The sequence below is a fragment of the Symphalangus syndactylus genome, chromosome 11 (assembly GCF_028878055.3).
Source record: "Symphalangus syndactylus isolate Jambi chromosome 11, NHGRI_mSymSyn1-v2.1_pri, whole genome shotgun sequence".
NCBI classification, from domain to species: Eukaryota; Metazoa; Chordata; class Mammalia; order Primates; family Hylobatidae; genus Symphalangus; species Symphalangus syndactylus.
The window spans coordinates 63728837-63746739 of NC_072433.2; the positions used below are offsets into that span (position 1 = coordinate 63728837).

Below are 17903 nucleotides of genomic sequence, written 5' to 3' on the forward strand. Positions count from 1 at the left end.
AGGCTGGCTAGCACTAACATTGCTATAGCTGTTATGAAACGGTCCCGTTAACATTAAAGGGCACAGTGGGCAGGGGCTGTCAGCATACAGGAGGTGAGCATCACACTGAAGCCACCAGGCAGTTACCTCGGGGGCATGGTAGGAGATGCACTGGAAGATCCAGTCCATGGCAGGCGGGTACAAGGGGAGGTACGATGGGAGCTCCACTCCTTGGACCACCAGCTGGTTCTGGACCGTATCCCCATGAATCTACAGGAAGCCAAACAAACACTTAGAAAAGGAGGGGAAAAATCAAACAACAAACAAAACACACACAACTCACAGACTGTGCATACTTGTAAGCATGTGGACAGCCCTGAGAGAAATAGCCTGGTTTCTCAGTTGTTTTTTTTAAACCAGAAAAAAACACAGAAAGTTTCTCATGTCACCAAGCTGAGCTGTTTTGGGAATGAGCGCTGTGGAAAGCAGGAACCTGATAAAAATGGAGCCAGCAGATGCTCAGAAGCAAGGCTGATCGACTGGAGACGTTTCCTGTTAACACATGCATATTAACTTTCTCCGCTTATTCAGTACAATCAACACATTTTAATTGTCTACAACAGAAGCTAGTGTAATTTTCCAGGGCTTGCACATTTAAAGAGCTTTAAGGCATTCTCAACTTGGAAAACCAACTGGGTTTTGTGAATTTGCTATCATAGAACTGTTATATCGATGAGCTATTCTGATAGTGTTCTCTTACCTGTTTGAACGTAAGGAGGAAGTCAAAAAAGTTCTTATTTAGGGTTTCTTTGAGATGTGGGGCCACTTCCATTCCCACCTGCAGCCAGACAAATGGAAAAACTGGTTGCAAATCATAACTATAGTATGATTTTATTTTTGGAAATTAAAAAATTTATATACCTATGTTTATAGACATAGAAAAAGTCCAGAAAATTATTATTATTTTGAGATGGAGTCTCACTCTGTTGCCAGGCTGGAATGCAGTGGGCACAATTTCAGCTCACTGCAACCACCAACTCCCTGGTTCAAGGGATTCTCCTGCCTCAGCCTCCCGAGTAGCTGGAATTACAGGCACGTGTCACCATGCCCGGCTAATTTTTGTATTTTTAGTAGAGATGGGGTTTCACCACGTTGGCCAGGATGGTCTTGATCTACTGACCTCATGATCTGCCCACCTTGGCCTCTCAAAGTGCTGGGATTACAGGTGTGCGCCACAGTGCCTGGCCTATTTTTTTTTTTTTTCCTTATCTGTTTTTTGTTTTGTTTTGAGATAGAGTCTCGCTCTGTTGCCCAGGGTGGAGTGCAGTGGCATGATCTTGGCTCACTGCAACCTCCACCTCTTGGGTTCAAGCAATTCTCCTGCCTCAGCCTCCCAAGTAGCAGCGATTACACGCATGTGTCACGACACTTGGCTAATTTTTGTATTTTTAGTAGAGACGGGGTTTCACCATGTTGGCCAGGCTGGTCTTGAACTCCTGACCTCAGATGATCTGCCCGCCTCGGCCTACCAAAGTGCTGGGATTACAGGTGTGAGCCACCACGCCCAGCCTGTTTTCTTTTTCAATAAACATGTATTGCTTTTATAAGAAAGACCACAGAAGCTATTTTTAATAAAAAAGAGCAACATTTGCAGAAATCATCTTTGCCCTTCCCCAAAGGTATTGAATGTATTTCTGAACAGATGACCAAGAGAACAAATCAATACAGAACTAAAAAGGAATGTACTCTCAAAATTGTGTACACAATAAAAAAAATGATAAACACACATGTGGTTGTACTTATTAGATGAAGCACAAAGATTACGGTACGTGAGAGAGTCAGCTTGAATTCCAGATGTGGTGCTGCCCCTGTTACATGGTTAGTTAAAAGCTATACAAATCCATTCTTTGCAAGGCAGACATAGGAGCAAACATAAATTTTAATACATTTTATGCAATTTTATATAAGATGAGCATGAAGTGTAACGATGCTATAATCCACTGGGTCCTGACTTCATTGTTAAAAAACAGACTGTAACATTTCCAGCTGAAGAAATTTACTAATCATAGAGAAGGTGCCAGTACTGGGGTTAGATGGAAAAGTAGAGTAATGAGCTACGGAGGGGAGTTCATAGGTTTAAAACACAACATCACAGCGTTTCTTAAACTGAGCTCCTCAGAAACGCTTCATTTCCAAATTGCTGCTTAACTGCAAAAATAACTTCGTAGGCTGGGCTGCAGTGGCTCACACCTGTAACCCCAGCACTTTGGGAGGCCCAGGTGGGCCAATCACTTGAGGTTAGGCGTTTGAGACCAGCCTGGCCAACATGGTGAAACCCTGTCTCTACTAAAAACACAAAAATTAGCCAGGCGTGGTGGCACAGGCCTGTAGACCCAGCTACTTGGGAGGTTGAGGTGGGAGGATCGCTTGAACCCGGGAGGTGATGGTTACAGTGAGCAAGATTGTGCCACTGCACTCCAGCCTGGGCAACAGAGTGAGACTGGTTCCCCATTTCTTCAAATGGGGAGAGATTTCTCCCATTCACCTTCCATTACCCAGAGGTCATGATGGGTAACAACAATAATGTTTTTCAGATGGCATTCGAGAACCACCAGGGCATTAAATTCCAAGAGCAGCTCTGTGACTGTTGGGTACAGGAAGTACTGTTTTCAAGGACAAGCACATAGATTAAAAAAAAAAAAAAAAATATATATATATATATATATATATATACACACACTAACAAGAAACATCAGATCCAGCTCTACAGTGTTCTGATTCTCCTTCCACTTAATCATATTGTAGAAAAGACAATAATTATCTGTTAGGTGACAGCAAAGGCTGGCCTGGTGGCTGAGCCGTGGAGATGAGCTGAAGCAGCTGTGAGTTAGGAGTTAATCATACCTTCCTTTAATAAACGGCTTCAAGCTCCCCCCACGCTCTACCCACTCAGAGCTTTTGTTTTCTGTTTTTCTCTTCTCATCGGGCCAAATGAGCAGCTTGGATATCTGCTTGGGTCTAAAAGATTTCTACCCAGAGCAGCAAGGGTATTGCTCATGATTCCCATCTGCTGTTTCGGCCTGCCCAGCATTCATCACCCGCCCCCCGCCCCCCACTGCTGGTATCAGCAAATTAGATTTGTCTCCGGGGAATCAAACCTTCCTCTTGGACCATGAGGTTTGTGGTGGAGCTAGATCCACCTCACCCTAAGCTCCAAGCAAGGGCATGTGACCCAGGCTCAGTCAGTAAGCACCCAGACACCAACCCCAGACCCCAACCCATGGCCACATGACTAGTCTAGGGGTGGACAAGCAACCCAAGGTAATCCACCAAGAATCAGCCCTGAGGCTCTGGCTAGATCTACTGGCAAGAAGACACACTTTCCAATAAGGTTCCTAAGGTGGTACGATGGAAGCCAGAGGCTGCTATGGGCCATCATATAAAAAAAGCAAGCCACAGAATGAAGCCAACTCAGAGGACAGCAGAGCTGAGTGATGTGGGGAGAGGCTGATTCTTGACAGCACCCTTTGAGGGCCTGCATGCAGCCATGCCTGCACTACCCCTGGCCTCTCCAGACACTGGCCAGTAAGTTCCTATTTTTGCTTAAAGTAGTATGAACTGCGTTTTTGCCACTTGCAACTGAAAGAAATCTTACTAACACACAGGCTGTCTCTTTTTGTTTGTTTGTTTGAGGCAGTCTTGCTCTGTCACTCAGGCTGGAGTGCAGTGGCGCGATCTTGGCTCACTGCAACCTCTGCCTCCTGGGTTCAAGTGATTCTCGTGCCTCAGCCTCCCGAGTAGCTGGGACTACAGGTGTGTACCACCACGCCTGGCTAATTTTTTGTATTTTTTAGTAGAGACGGGTTTTTGCCATGTTGGCCAGGCTGGTCTTGAACTCCTGACCTCAAGTGATCTGCCTGCCTCGGCCTCCCAAAATGCTGGGATTACAGGCATGAGCCACCGCGCTTGGTCTCTCTTACTCTTTTAATGTTAAAGAGACTTTTAGAAACTACCCAACCAGGGGATTCAATGCATTGCCTGGACTGACAAAAATGATTTCAACAGACGCAGGGTACTCTACTACCAATCTTGCTGGGGGGTCTGCTCTGTCCTCTGCATCTTCTCCTCATTGTCACTGTGTTTCAAGTTGCATCTGCCATTCAAAGGCACTTTATATGTAACAAATATGATCGTGTACCCTAACTCACGTACCTGATCTCAAACATTAAAAGTGAACAGGCTTGCAAAAAATACATACTTCCCCACATTCTGATTTCTTTTTAATAACCAGAATTATTTGCATAAGAGACAGCATGATTCTAAGTCTTTATCACCGGGTCTCCGATATCAGGCCTTATTCAAATGATGTCAAGGTGTGTTCAAAGCATTTGCTATTTTCTACAAGGCAAAAGGCAGCAGAGAAGAAATACATAAACAAGGCTGGGCACGGGGGCTCACACCTGTAATCCCAGCAATTTTGGGAGGCCGGGGAAGGCAGATCACCCGAAGTGAGGAGTTCAAGACCAGCCTGGCCAACATGGTGACACCCCGTCACTACTAGAAATACAAAAAGTAGCTGGGCATGGTGGCAGGTGCCTGTAATCCCAGCTACTCGGGAGGCTGAGACATGAGAATCGCTTGAACCCAGGAGGCAGAGGTTGCAGTGAGCTGAGATTGCACCACTGCACTCCAGCCTGGGCAACAGAGTGAGACTCTGGCGCAAAAAAACAAAACAAAACAAAAAAAGGCCAGGTGTGGTGGCTCATGCCTGCAATCCCAGCACTTTGAGAGGCCGGGGTGGGTGGATCATGAGGTCAAGAGATTGAGACCATCCTGGCCAACATGGTGAAACCCCGTCTCTACTAAAAATACAAAAATTAGCTGGGCGTGGTAGCACACACCTGGAGTCCCAGCTACTTAGGAGGCTGCGGCAAAAGAATTGCTTGAACCTGGGAGGCAAAGGTTAGAGCGAGCTGAGATCACACCACTGCACTCCAGCCTGGTGACAGAGCGAGACTCTGTCTCAAAAAAAAAAAGGAAAAAGAAATATGCAAATGATATCTTTGCATCTCTCCCAGAGGATGCGGCATTGTGTTCCGTGCACAGTAGCGCCTCAGCAAACACTAACTTGGGAGGAATATTCAAGCTTTAATATACTCAAAAGTTGTCCTTGGAAACACACCTGATATCTCTGGATGGAAAATCCCCCCAGGTTTCAAGCAGTGGGCGATGCATACATACTTTGGCCTCTGCTACAAAGAGGGAAGAGGGTGCCCTTAAACGAATGGCTTTTTCTTTCATTCTCAGTATCAAGAAACAGACCTATAAAAAGTGCCCTTCCTAACAGAGTCTGCTCCTCACTCTGAGGGCACTGACTTAGTTTTTCGTGACACTTGAGACCACAGGGCTTCCGACATTTGCTGGCTGTCATGCAGAAGAAGCAAATCACAGGCTACATGTTCTTGCCTTCTGATTTAATAAGACGCAAACTCATGGGGGAGGCTCTAACTGCAGCTTTGTCCTCAAGGAAGTCTGGGGCTTATCAGGGGCAATGATCTCTCTCTAAGGATGTGCAATATTGACGGGATGATAGGGAAGATTCTCATTGCTAGGGGAGTCCTGACAGAGGCAAAGCCCCTACGTAAGCTGAAGAAAACTATGGAGAGACCATATACTGGCCGCGTGCAGTGGCTTACGTTTGTAATCTCTGCACTTTGGGAGGACAACGTGGGCAGATCACTTGAGGTCAGGAGATCGAGACCAGCCTGGCCAACATGGTGAAACCCCATCTCTACTAAAAATACAAAAATTAGACGGGCATGGTGGCGGACACCTGTAATCTCAGCTACCCAGGAGGCTGAGACAGGAGAGTCATTTGAACCTAGGAGGTGGAGGTTGCAATGAGCCGAGACGGTGCCACTGCACTCCAGCCTGGGCGACACAGTGAGACTCCATCTCAAAAAAAAAGAAAGACCATATAACCTCCATTGGTTACATTTTTCCATACACAAAAAACTTAGTAGCTTAGCTGAAGCCTCACAGTGCTTTAAAGCAGGGCATGGGCAAGTAATTTCTAATCAGTCCCTCTACCCCCTTTCACAGCAGCCACCTAAGCCAGGCCACACAGACCCTGAGGCCTGCCATCATGTGGGACACTGCTCCCCTGCCAAGCAGAAAACTAATAAAACAATCAAAGTCAAGACAATGGAAGAGCATGTTTCAAGTCAATGAAAAGCAACCTGTTAGCCCAAAGGCCCTGGGAACCTCCTTCCCAGCAAGAACTGAGAAACAATTAATTCTGAAAACCAGTTCATTTGTAAGAAGATGACCTTAAACATCCCCTAATTAGAGCTACGGTAAGTTGGTCTACTTTAAAATTAACTTTTAAAAGAAACCCTACAGTTCTACTTTCCGTGGCAGAGCCATCATCTAAAATTAGCTGCTAATAAAGTCCTTCTCTCAATGACTTGCGGGGTGGTGGGGAAGGAGGGCCCTGTGTGAACATTCAAGGAGACGGGCGACAGCCGTGCCGTCAAGGGCAGTGACTTGCATGGCCTACCCGGCACAGGTAGGCACGGGCATACACCGACACCAGCGGGTCTCCGATCCCTCTGATCATGCATGTCAACCGGGGCAGGCACTCTGAAATTCCCCTGCGAGAGACAAAAAATGGCCAGCATTATACTCAATGTGAGAACTCGCTGTTCTTTTATTTTTAAAATAAAGATAAAAACTTCCTAAATTTCGGGGAGTGGGGGGAAGAAAAATCAAGTTTCAGTAACAAACCAAGGTCAAAGTTTCAGTTTTCTAAGGCAATGTAACAACAGTCTTTCTCTTCTGATACAATTCATTCATTGAATGATTTCTTTCATCGTTATCATTTGCTCAGTGGTGGAGGCTAACCACATTTTTTCCCCAATCGAGGTCACATTTATTTTATTAATTTTAACAGTTTTTGTCTTCAATTATTTCCCATCAACTGGGCACCCGTTGATCTTCTCTCCACATCTATTTTCGTTTGCCACAGATTTACTGTCCCGTATCCTGTTCGTTCCGTGAATCTCAGGCTGGCATCTGACATCCTCCAACCACCAACAATGTGAATTACGATTTATTTCTCCTGCAACCTATGTCTCCCCTCTGCCTAAGGCATTATCTTCCTCCAACTGGTGAGGCAAAATAATGTTTCTTCAGCACCCATGTTATTCCCCCAAACTACTCCAGCCATCCCTAGATCCAAATCCAACACACTTGAGATAAATTCTAAATCCAATCAGAAGAGCTATCTGTGGAGCATCACGAATCAGTCACTGCTGGGCTTCAAGGAATTTATTATCTAGCTATCTAACATGACTCAGCATTTCACCTGCTCTGCAGAAAGCAGATCTGGGTCCCCCACATCCTGTAACTACTCTCAAAACATTGTGATAAATTGAGTAGCATGGACCTAAAACACTAACGGCAAAGGCTTCTGCTTCTGATGTCATCATTTTCATCATCATCATTATCAACAGCAGCAGTCAACATGGAGGACGGGCCCACCATGTGCCAGGTGTGACTCTAATTGTTGCATGTGTGATCCAAAGCTCTTGTTAGGGCCATGTTCCCAGGAGAGGGAGCCTGAGGTTCTGCGGCTGTAAATAACTTGCTCAAGACCATACAGCTAGTACCAGTACAGCCAAGATTCAAATGTAGTTGAGCTGATCTTCCATGACCTCCTCAACCAACTTCTCCAGACTTGAGTTTTCCTCTCCCTAATATGGGGATTAGGATGGTGTCTCCACTTCATTCAGTTTTCATTTGGATTCAATGAGAAAATGCACAGAAGGTGCTTAACACACATTAAGTACTCAGTGAATAATGGCTACTATTACACTGCCACTACTATCTGTGTACACACGGGAGATTTTTAGAAATTTTATGGTTCTAGATTTTACCGAAAAGCCTTACGTTTTGGAGAGGAATTTGTTACATTTCAGGATGGATGCCTCCACGTAACTACAAAAACATCCTGTTAAGGAAGATGTTTTCCAGAAGGTCTACTCCCTATGGAGAAAAGACTAAACTATCCATGAATAGAAGTAGACAGGTCTTAGGAGACGGGGACCACAGTGGCCCTCAACAATCCAGCGAACTAAGGTAGCTTATAGTTTCTACATATGGTTTTCAAGGTTTCATACTTATTTAAAATAAATTGTGGAAAATGTTACACGTTGACTCATAGTTGCATGCTGAAATATAAACTGGGTTTTGAGCACTTCTAATCAATGCTTTATGGGGAAAGAAAAAAACTTTAGATAACTAAGATGCAATTTATGTATAAGTCGATTTCTCTGCTCTTCAATATTGGCATTTGCCCTGCAAAGCTTGACCCTGTTCTTTCAAGTTCTTGGAATCAGAGAAAACACAAATATGAAGCATTTTAATTGAGAGAATTAAGGTGGGAATGTTCCTCAAGGAAACAAATGCTTGACACATGGCATTGTATTCAAAGTAAAAGACAAAAAACTGGAAAGAGCAAGAGTCCAAGGGTTTCTACAATGTGGCTTGCCCTGTATGTGTTTTCAGGCTAGCAACCGTAACGGGACCAAATTTTCAATCAGAATGTCAGGGTATCCCATCACATGGCTTCTATTAACAGTACAACTCTTTTAGCCTATCTTTAAAATCATCAGACAAAAAAAAAAAAAAAAAAAAAAGGATACAATCTTGGAATGAGTTCCCTGATGGAGGCAATCTTGAAAAACCAATTTAGGCATGTTTCCTTGGCGGTGTCATTTGCATTCTCTGGAGAAAAGTGATCTGTAATACAAAAACAAGACCCATCAGCCCTCCTAAATCTCAGGATCTGTGTAAATCCCCAGATGGGAACACATTACCCTGGAGCAGAAAAGGGGGTGACTCAGCCTGTGTCTTTCCTTCCAAATATCACTATTAGGAAGTAACTGATGATAACAATAGTTTACACAAACACAGGCTTTCTAAGTGCCAAGTGTTGTTCGCAGTGCTTTACAGACAGCTCACCTGATCCCATATAGCAACCCTCTGAGGTATGTACTTTTATTATCTTATCTTACAGCTGCAGAGACCAAGGCACAGTGGAATGTAGTGACTCACCCAAGGCACACAGCAAGCAAATGTAAGAGCTGGAATTCAACCCAGGCAGTCTGGCCCTGCGGCCAGCATTCTTAGCCACTGCCTCTAATATAATCCAGAGGTTCTTGGTTACCTACCAGTAACTATGACAACATTGTTGAGAATTCCAGATGCTTTAGGGACCTGCGACTGCTCTACACATCCCAATGGGCCAGAGGAAGGTAAAGCAAGGCCCCTGAGATGAAAAACCAGCCAGAATTATGTTGCCAGCTCACGACTGGCTCCAAGACGAGTCACCTTGTGAAACTGCCAGTTTATTCCATTAGCTATTCTCTTCCTCTTTAATAAAAGAACTCACATTTTCCTGCAGGGCACAGGGCCATCCTTGCAGCTAGGTGTGATCATGTGGGTCAAGTTCTGGTCCCAGGATATATAAATAGAAGGGAAACTTCTGAGAAGTATCTTTAAGGGAAGGTGCTTGCCTTCCCTCACTCCTTCTTCCTGCTCACTGACTGGAATGCAGACATGACAGCTGGAACCTCTGCAGCCATACTGACCATGACAGCAACAAGACAGAAGTGAGGATCCTTGGTACCAGGGGCTAGCTGGCCCATCAGCTCTGACCTTCATTACTGTTATTTTGAGTTTTCTGGAACTGGTACCCAAGCTTGATTTTGACATACATATTTTTAAACAGCAGAAATTTATTTCTTACAGTTCTGGACTTGACATACATCTTAAGGAATGGAAGAGAATATGGAGAAACGAATGAAAAAACACAAAACTTATCAACACCATGAAGGCCATTGTTAACCTCTCACATGGAAATGATTTCTTCTAAATGATTTTGGCAAAGATTAGAGCTCTATCCCACCACTGGGTGTTTTATACTTCTAGGATTAATTCAAAAAGGGAGAAGCTGGCCAGGCACAGTGGCTCAAGCCTGTAGCCCCAACTACTCGGAAGGTTGAGTTGGGAGGATCAATAGAGCCCAGGAGTTTGAGGCTGCAGTGAGCTATGATCGAGCCACTGCACTCCAGCCTGGGCAGAGCGAGACAGAGTAAGACAGAGCAAGACCTTGTCTCTAAAAAAAATGAATACATAAATTAAAAGGGAGAAGTTAATTACTTTAGAATATAGCAAATGATTCTTAGCTTGTTGGCTTTCATCCTGTTTTGCAATGAGTCATTGTCATCCCTGATTCTGTCATTTGGCGGTATATGAAGGTGATCAAAATTCCCATAGAATCAGCAAAAAAAGATAAACCTCTAGGTACTTCTCTAGCAGAGAACAGTCACTAATCACAACTACAGATATTTTGAAATTGCAATCTCCTCACTCTATTTTTGGATGTCTGGCATGCCTCATTCACTTGAGAACTATTTGCTTACCATTTTCAAAAGGATGGGAAATGACCATTTTCCCCTTTCCAGCCTAGATCTCTACACATGAAGTAACTTTTTTTCTACTTTCAAGAGATCCAGACAGGAAAAGATAGCAGTTATTCTTACATTCATTTGTCAATCTTCTCTTTGGGGAGAGGGAAGAGCAGTGTTAATTTCCCTTCATATGACTGAATCTTGTGGCTTAAAATCCAAAAGCAAAAATAGGTCTCTGAGGTCATCTATAAAATCTCTCACTGTCTAGTTGAAGGAACTAGCAAAGGCTAAAACAAACTGGTTTGGGTTGCCTGAAAGAGTTGGAAATCAGGCTAAAGGCAGGCTGCCCTGCATACACACACTGACTACAAGCTATACGACAATCTGCATACACCAATACAGAATCTTTAGGCTTTCCTTCCAGCTCAAGAGATAATTTAGGAAAAGGATTATGTTATGCGGGACTTTAAGATCTTACAGCAAACTAAATACTATATTTCTTTACTTCATGTGCTCAACACAAATGCCTTAAGGGCCAACTAAAGGTGGTGTTCTAGGCTTTGGGGAGATAACAGTGCACAAGGTAGATCCTATCTTCATGAAACTTACATTCCAGTAGGGTGAGACAAATGATAAACAGGAAAGAGAATAAGCAGGCAAACAAATAAGTTAATATCTAACAGCAGTAAGTACTATTAAAGACACTAAATTAGGTATTGGAATAAAGAGTGACTTGAGTGAGATTTAGGGGAAGGGGCTCATTAGATGCAGTGGTCAGAGAAGGCTCCCACAGAGGCAGCATTTGAGCTGAGCCCTGAATTATGAAAGGGAGCCAGCCATGCCCAGATGTGGAAGAAATATATTCCAGGGAGAGAAAACAGCAAGTGCAAGGCCCTGAGGTTGGTATAACCTCACTATGGTCAAAGAACAAAAAGCAAGCCAATTTGCTGAGCAGAAAGGGGTGCAGCCAGCTTCACAAGCCAGTTCATACAGGGCTGAAGCCTTGGTGAGGAGTTTGAGAGTTTTTCTAAACATAATGGAAGCCCCCTGAAGGGTTCTGAGCACAGGAATGGCAATGACATGACACGGTTTAGACTTCAGCACTTGGGCTGCTACATGGAGACTCCTTCAAAATCTGGAAATTAATTCAGAAGACACTTCAATATAACAAAGAACAGAGATTCTCTTTCTAGCTCCCACTTATTTTTCTCTTATGGTGCTGCTTTTTTTCAGACCTGAACTTCTGTGGGTATTTTAAGAGGAGGCAGGAGACCAATGAGTCTAGTTCTTTCATTTATTTGCCAAGTCTCTACCCTAGCAGCGAGAGGTCTCTTTACGTAACAGTGTTATAGGGATTGGCACCATCTTAGGTAGCATGTGCTGGAAAGGCCAGGTCAGTTAAGGCCACTGCTTATCCCGATGTGGCCCACATCAGCCACAGGGGAAAACTGAAGATGGGAATGCTGAGAAGATGGTGATGGGAACCATAATACAATAAACCCAAATTATCTCTCCCAAGCTGGAAATAAAATGATTTGGCTTCTCAGAGTCGATGGCCTCTTTATGCATAAGCTGGATTAAGAACTGTTGGGAAAAAATGACCACATCTAGTAGTGTGTGCTTTTCATGAACCCAAAAGACACTGTATCTTTCTCAACTCCGAAGAGCTATACCTTAGTTAAAATTCCTGAAGGCAAAGGGCTCAAGTATGAAATTCACCCAACAGAACTTGATTTAAATGGAAAGAATGAGTACAAATGCCACCAAATTTCTCTTCACACACAATCTCTTTGGGCAGAATTCGGCACAGGAGATTTCTAAAGCTTTCATGATAATTATACTTAAGAGTCATTCCTCAGATCACCAACAACTTTGAAAACATAATCTACTGTTCTTTTCAGGTTCTTGGAACTGGAGCGAACACAAGCAGATGAAAATTTTAGCTAAAAGGAAAACAAACAATGATATCATTTAAAGAAAAAAAACAAATGATTTGCTTTGGTCAAGGTCAAAAATAGTTATTTGGAGAGGGAAGAATTTTAGTGATAAAAGTGCTATAATTAACATATCTAAACAAGGACTGATCTGTTGTTTTGAACTTTTAATTTTAGGCAAGGAGTTAGTTATTAGTAATTTTTCCTTAATTGGCCCTAAAATGTTGTTTGTATAGTCATTGAAGACTGAGAGAAAGGAAGATTATTGCAGTAGAGGCAAACTCAAATGCCTCTAGGGGACAGGCAGGTAAATATGAAAATTTTTAAGAGGTTGGGTATACAACAATAGGAAGAACTAGAGCCTGTATTAAAAGTCTTTTTTTTTTTTTTTTTAATGCTGTTGTTGCCAAAAAAAAAAGACCTATTTTGGTTCAATCCCACCTGTCGGCTCAAGTTTGCTGCCAATGGTATATAGCATGCTACATGGTGGCAAGTGTGAATTAAATAAATGGATTCGGCCGGGCATGGTGGCTCACGCCTGTAATCCCAGCAGTTTGGGAGGCCAAAGCGGGTGGATCACCTGAGGTCAAGAGTTCAAGACCAGCCTGGCCAACATGGTGAAACCCCATCTCTACTAAAAATACAAAAATTAGCTGGGTGTGGTGGTGGACACCTGTAATCCCAGCTACTTGGGAGGCTGAGGCAGGAGAATCGCTTGAACCCAGGAGGCAGATGTTACAGTGAGCCAAGATTGCATCATTGCCCTCCAGCCTGGGCAACAAGAGTGAAACTCCGTCTCAAAAATAAATAAATAAATAAGTAAACAATTCATATTTCCCAAATCCTCAAGCCAGCAGAGAAGGCCTTTCCTTTCCACTTGGGCTGGCCTCTGCCTGCCTTTCCCAGATCACTGCCTCCAACCCTGAGATGGCCAGAACATGGGAGGAGCTGCTGAAAAAACATCATCACAGGTGTGACGCAGTGGCATAGAGGGTCCCAAAGAAAAACCACGTGAGCCACATTAAAAAGGTCAAAAACTGGGGAAATTAATTTTAATCATGTACTTTAACCCGATTCATCCAGAATACCATTTCAACATGTAATCAACATAAACACTATTAGTGAGCTACTTTACTGTCTTTTACTTGTACTGAGTCTCTGAAATCCAGTGTCTTTTTTAATAGTTAACGTCGCATCTCAATTTGGACTGGCCACATCTCAAGTGCTCAAGAGCAACACGTGGCCAGTGGCTGCTGTACTGGACAATGTAGATGCAGCACTAAGAAAGAGCAAGGCTCTCAGTAGCTGGTGGCAGGGCCCTGGGCAAGACTCTTCCGTACTGGGTCTGCCCATCTCTGATGAAACAAGATGGGTCCTAAAAGCACTTCGAGACCTAAAAAGCCTTCGAGACCTAAAGCACTTTGAGACCTAAAAAACCTAAAAGCCTGTTGAGTTCTGTCTCTTTCTTTCTGACAAATGTGCACATTAAATAGTATTAAAAAGACAGACCAAGCATAGTGGCTCATGCCTATAATCCTGGCACTTTGGGAGGCTGAGGTGGGAGGACTGCTTGGGCCCAGAAGTTTGAGAGCAGCTTGGGCAACATAGGGAGACCCTGTGTCTACAAAGATGAAAAAGTAAAAATATTAAATAGAAAAAAAAAAAAGGGACAGGCACGGTTGCTCATGCCTATAATCCCGGCACTTTGGGAGGCCGAGGCAGATGAATCACTTGAAGTCAGGAGTTTGAGACCAGCCTGGCCAACATAGTAAAAACCCCATCTCTACTAAAAATACAAAAATTAGCCAGGTGTGGTGGCAGGCACCAGTAGTCCCAGCTACTCAGAAGCAGGAGAATCGCTTGAATCCGGGAGGCGAAGGCTGCAGTGAGCCGAGATTGTGCCACTGCCCTCCAGCCTGGGTGACAGAGCAAGAGTCCATCTCAAAAAAATTAAATAAAGATAAATTGATTGATTGATGGACAGATAGGAAGCAGAAGGAGAGAGAAAAGGAGAAGGTGGGAGAGGAGGAGGGAGAGGAAGAGAGAGAAGGGGAAGGAGGGAGGAATAAAGGAAAGAGGAAAGACGGAAGGATATAGGTCAGGTTATAGGTTACTGTCACAAACACTTTCCATTCACCTCCTGGGAAGCCCCACTGCAGGAGCAGGGGGAAGTGGAGCGGCAACGGAGTAAGCTGGTTGCTCTAGCTTGGACAGATGAGAACATTTCCTCATAGCAGTGCTCGGAAGTTAAAAAGAGGAATAAAGGCAAAGGATGCTGCGGCTGAGAGTCCTGCATTGCCAGACATATCATTCTTACCAGTTATATGACAAGAGAAATTCATCATCCACTTGTTCCATTATAACCTCTCAGGAATTTAAACTTGATTGACAGTCAATTTAATGCAAAATCACTTGGGTATAGATTGTGAATTCAAAGCATCAATTACTATTGATCTATTTGACATCGTTCTTTAATATACATAAAGTCGTTTTTGTTTTTTTTTTCCAAGCAATTTGCTTCTTAGGAGGGAACGATACATAGGAAAAATATTAAAGTCAAGCAGCAGAAGAAAATATGTTGGTGCGAAAGTTCAGCTGAATCTAACTGTGATGCCTTTTCATTTTGGCAGATTCAAATTATTTGCCCGAGTTCCTACACGGGCCATTTAGAAACCTTCTAATATTTTTAGAAGACCGAGATAATCAGAAATCTTCAAAGGTGTTTCTTTTACTTTAACACACCCAAAATTAAAACCTTTATCAAGTTCCAATGAATCCTGACTCAATAAAAGCCTTCTAGTCCTGACTCCAGGGCAGAACGACACCCCAGGAACAGCTGTGACATTACCTGGTAAGACACTGCGGTTATCCATACACATGGAAAAGATGCGCTCGTACACGAGCTTTCCTGGGAGGAAAAGGACAGATGGTGTTAGTATCACACTCTTCAGGAGCAAACAGTAAATAAATGTTTGTTAATTAGGGACCCAGAGCTATCACTGCCCAGACAGGCTTTAACTTGTGATGGTATGCTGCCACCTGGTGGGACAGATTTTAAGCCACATTTTTTTGTTTTGTTTTTAGTTTTTGCAGTAGACTTTTACTTTCTTTGAAAGGCAGAAAAGTGATCGTTTTACCCTTTGGAGTCTAAAGGAGTCTCAAGTATCTCCATCCACTCAGACGATGGTCCACACTCTATGCTAGGCCAGAGGTGAAAATGGGCAGCCCGTGGGCTGAATCCAGCCCGTGACCAGTTGTGCGTGGCCTCACCACAACAGCCCACAAAGTGTTTTAACATTTTTTGAATTGGTTACCAACAGGTAAAAACTGGGAGAGGCTGGGCATAGTGGCTCACGCCTGTAATCCTAGCACTTTGGGAAGCCGAGGCAGGAAGACTGCTTGAGCCCAGGAGTTCAACAGCGGCCTGGACAACGTTGTGAGACCGGGTATGTACAAAAAATTAAAAAATTAGCCAGGCATGGCAGCGCACGCCTGTAGTTTCAGCTACTCAGGAGGCTTGCTTGAGCCCAGGAGTTCAAGGCTGCAGTGAGCCATGATCGCCCACTGCCCTCCCGTCTGGGTGACAGAGTAAAGACCCTGTCTCAAAAACAAAAACTAAAACAAACTCTACAACTTGGGAGAACTCACGTGCCTTATTTTCTCCTTCTTCACATAAAATATGCCAAAAATGTGGCCATATCTCTATAGGATAACACAGCTAGAGCAAATTAGTAGCTGCCCCTTGAAATGGCATATACACTAACCAGTTTGCCACAGTCTCCACCATTCCCTACCGTCTCTCATCATCAGCCTGCTTTTCACTCTTTTATGTGACCTGCCTGGTCCCTAGAAGCATCAGAATTTGAGATTCAACTAGAATGCAAGCTCCACAAAGGCAGAGATTTGTGCTTGTTTTGTTCACTGACATATTCCCAGTACTGATCAGTGCCTGGCACACAGGGGGTACTCAATATTTGTTGGATGGATGAACATACTAGAGGTTTTGCAGGTCATAGGTCACTTTCTTGACGACTCATCTTTGCCACTGTAGCACAAAAGTGGCCACAATGTGCAAACAAATGGATGTGGCTGTGTTCCGATAAAACTCTACACAACAGGTGGGCAGCCTGGACCCCTAAACTGGTACCAAAAGTTTTATTTATTCTGTGCATGTATTTTCAAAATGTTATCAATACGTGGAAGTAAAAAATTAGAGTTCTTACTCATTTTCTGAGCTCTCCTAAGTCACTTTCAATGTGAAAGTATTTCCCTCTATGGGTTTTTTTTTTTCCATAACCCTTTATTCAGGGCAATAAAGAACAACACAGCTTGTCCATACATGGAAAAAGAGACAGGAAAATACAAAGATCATTTCAAGTCAAAGAACGTGCGATCAAATGATATCAAGAGATGACACAATGTTAGGATTAAGTGAAGGAAACCAGCCAAGCTAAGAGGTACCACCCAGGTGCTTCTCCTAGTATGAGCCACCTACCTAAATACCTACCTACCTACATTCATTCATTCATTCATTTAGATAGGGTCTCACTCTGTCACTAGGCTGCAGTGCAGTGGCGTGATCACAGCTCACTATGGCCTCCACCTCCTGGGCTCAAGCAATCCTTCCACCTCAGCCTCCTATGTAGCTGGGACCACAGGCATGCGCTGCCATGCTTGGCTAATTATTTTTTTGTAGAGATGGGATTTTCCTATGTTCCCAGCCCAAGCTGGTCTCCAACTCCTGGGCTCAAGTGACTGCTTGCCTTAGCCTCCCAAAGTGCTGGGATTATAGGTGTGAACCACCATGCCTGGCCTTGGCCCACCTACATTAAAATTTCCTGAAGGTGCTTGTTGAAAATACAGATTCCTGGGGCCCACCTTATAGCTACTGGAAAAGAATATTTTATAGCCAGACGTGGTGGTGCACACGTGTAGTCCCAGCTACTTGAGAGGCAGAGATAGAAGCTATGATTGTGCCGCTGCACTCCAGCCTGGGGCAACAGAGTGAGACACTGTCTCTCTTAAAAAAAAAAAAAAAAAAAAAAAAAAAAAGTATTTTGGAGGATGAGGACTAGGAATATGGATTTTTGAATAACCTTGCTGGGAAATCCTTATACACGCTGAAGTGTGAGAACCACTGATTTAGGCAGACACCAATGGGTCTCTGAGCTAAAACTTGCCTTGCCTCTGGAATCTACAGAAACAGCAACAAACCTCCCTCTTCCTTCTGAGCCAGTGCTTCTCCAACTGGGCTGCAGACTCCAAGCACCTGGGACTCTTGAAAATATGTGGATGTCTGCGTCCATCCTCAGAGGTCCTCATATAAATGGTCTGGACGCAGCTGGGACTTTGCGGGTGTTTGTAAAGCTCCCTATGTGATTTCAATGTGCAGCCAAGTATGAGAAGCACTGCTCCAAACCACTGGCTCCATTTAGAAGCCCCTGGAAGGCCTTAGAGAACAAGCCCCAGGTCTCAAAGCCACCTGCCTTTTTCCTCCTGGCAGAACGAGCTTTCC

At 43.8% G+C, this 17903-nt stretch overlaps 1 protein-coding gene across 6 annotated transcripts in view; it reads right to left on the minus strand.

The window, feature by feature from the left end:
* VPS35L (VPS35 endosomal protein sorting factor like) overlaps positions 1-17903 on the minus strand; it is a 147867-nt gene that overhangs the window by 85099 nt on the left and 44865 nt on the right. For 3 of the 6 annotated variants that reach the window (XM_055299028.2, XM_055299030.2, XM_055299029.2), the window contains exons 9-14: positions 15237-15296; positions 8685-8781; positions 7930-7977; positions 6539-6632; positions 740-817; positions 127-249 (exon numbers count right to left, since the gene is read on the minus strand). In XM_055299028.2, coding sequence (XP_055155003.1) covers positions 127-249; positions 740-817; positions 6539-6632; positions 7930-7977; positions 8685-8781; positions 15237-15296 — 500 coding nt within the window. The remainder of the gene's footprint in view (positions 1-126; positions 250-739; positions 818-6538; positions 6633-7929; positions 7978-8684; positions 8782-15236; positions 15297-17903) is intronic. The other 3 variants (XM_055299031.2, XM_063612150.1, XM_055299032.2) reach the window with 1 other exon arrangement.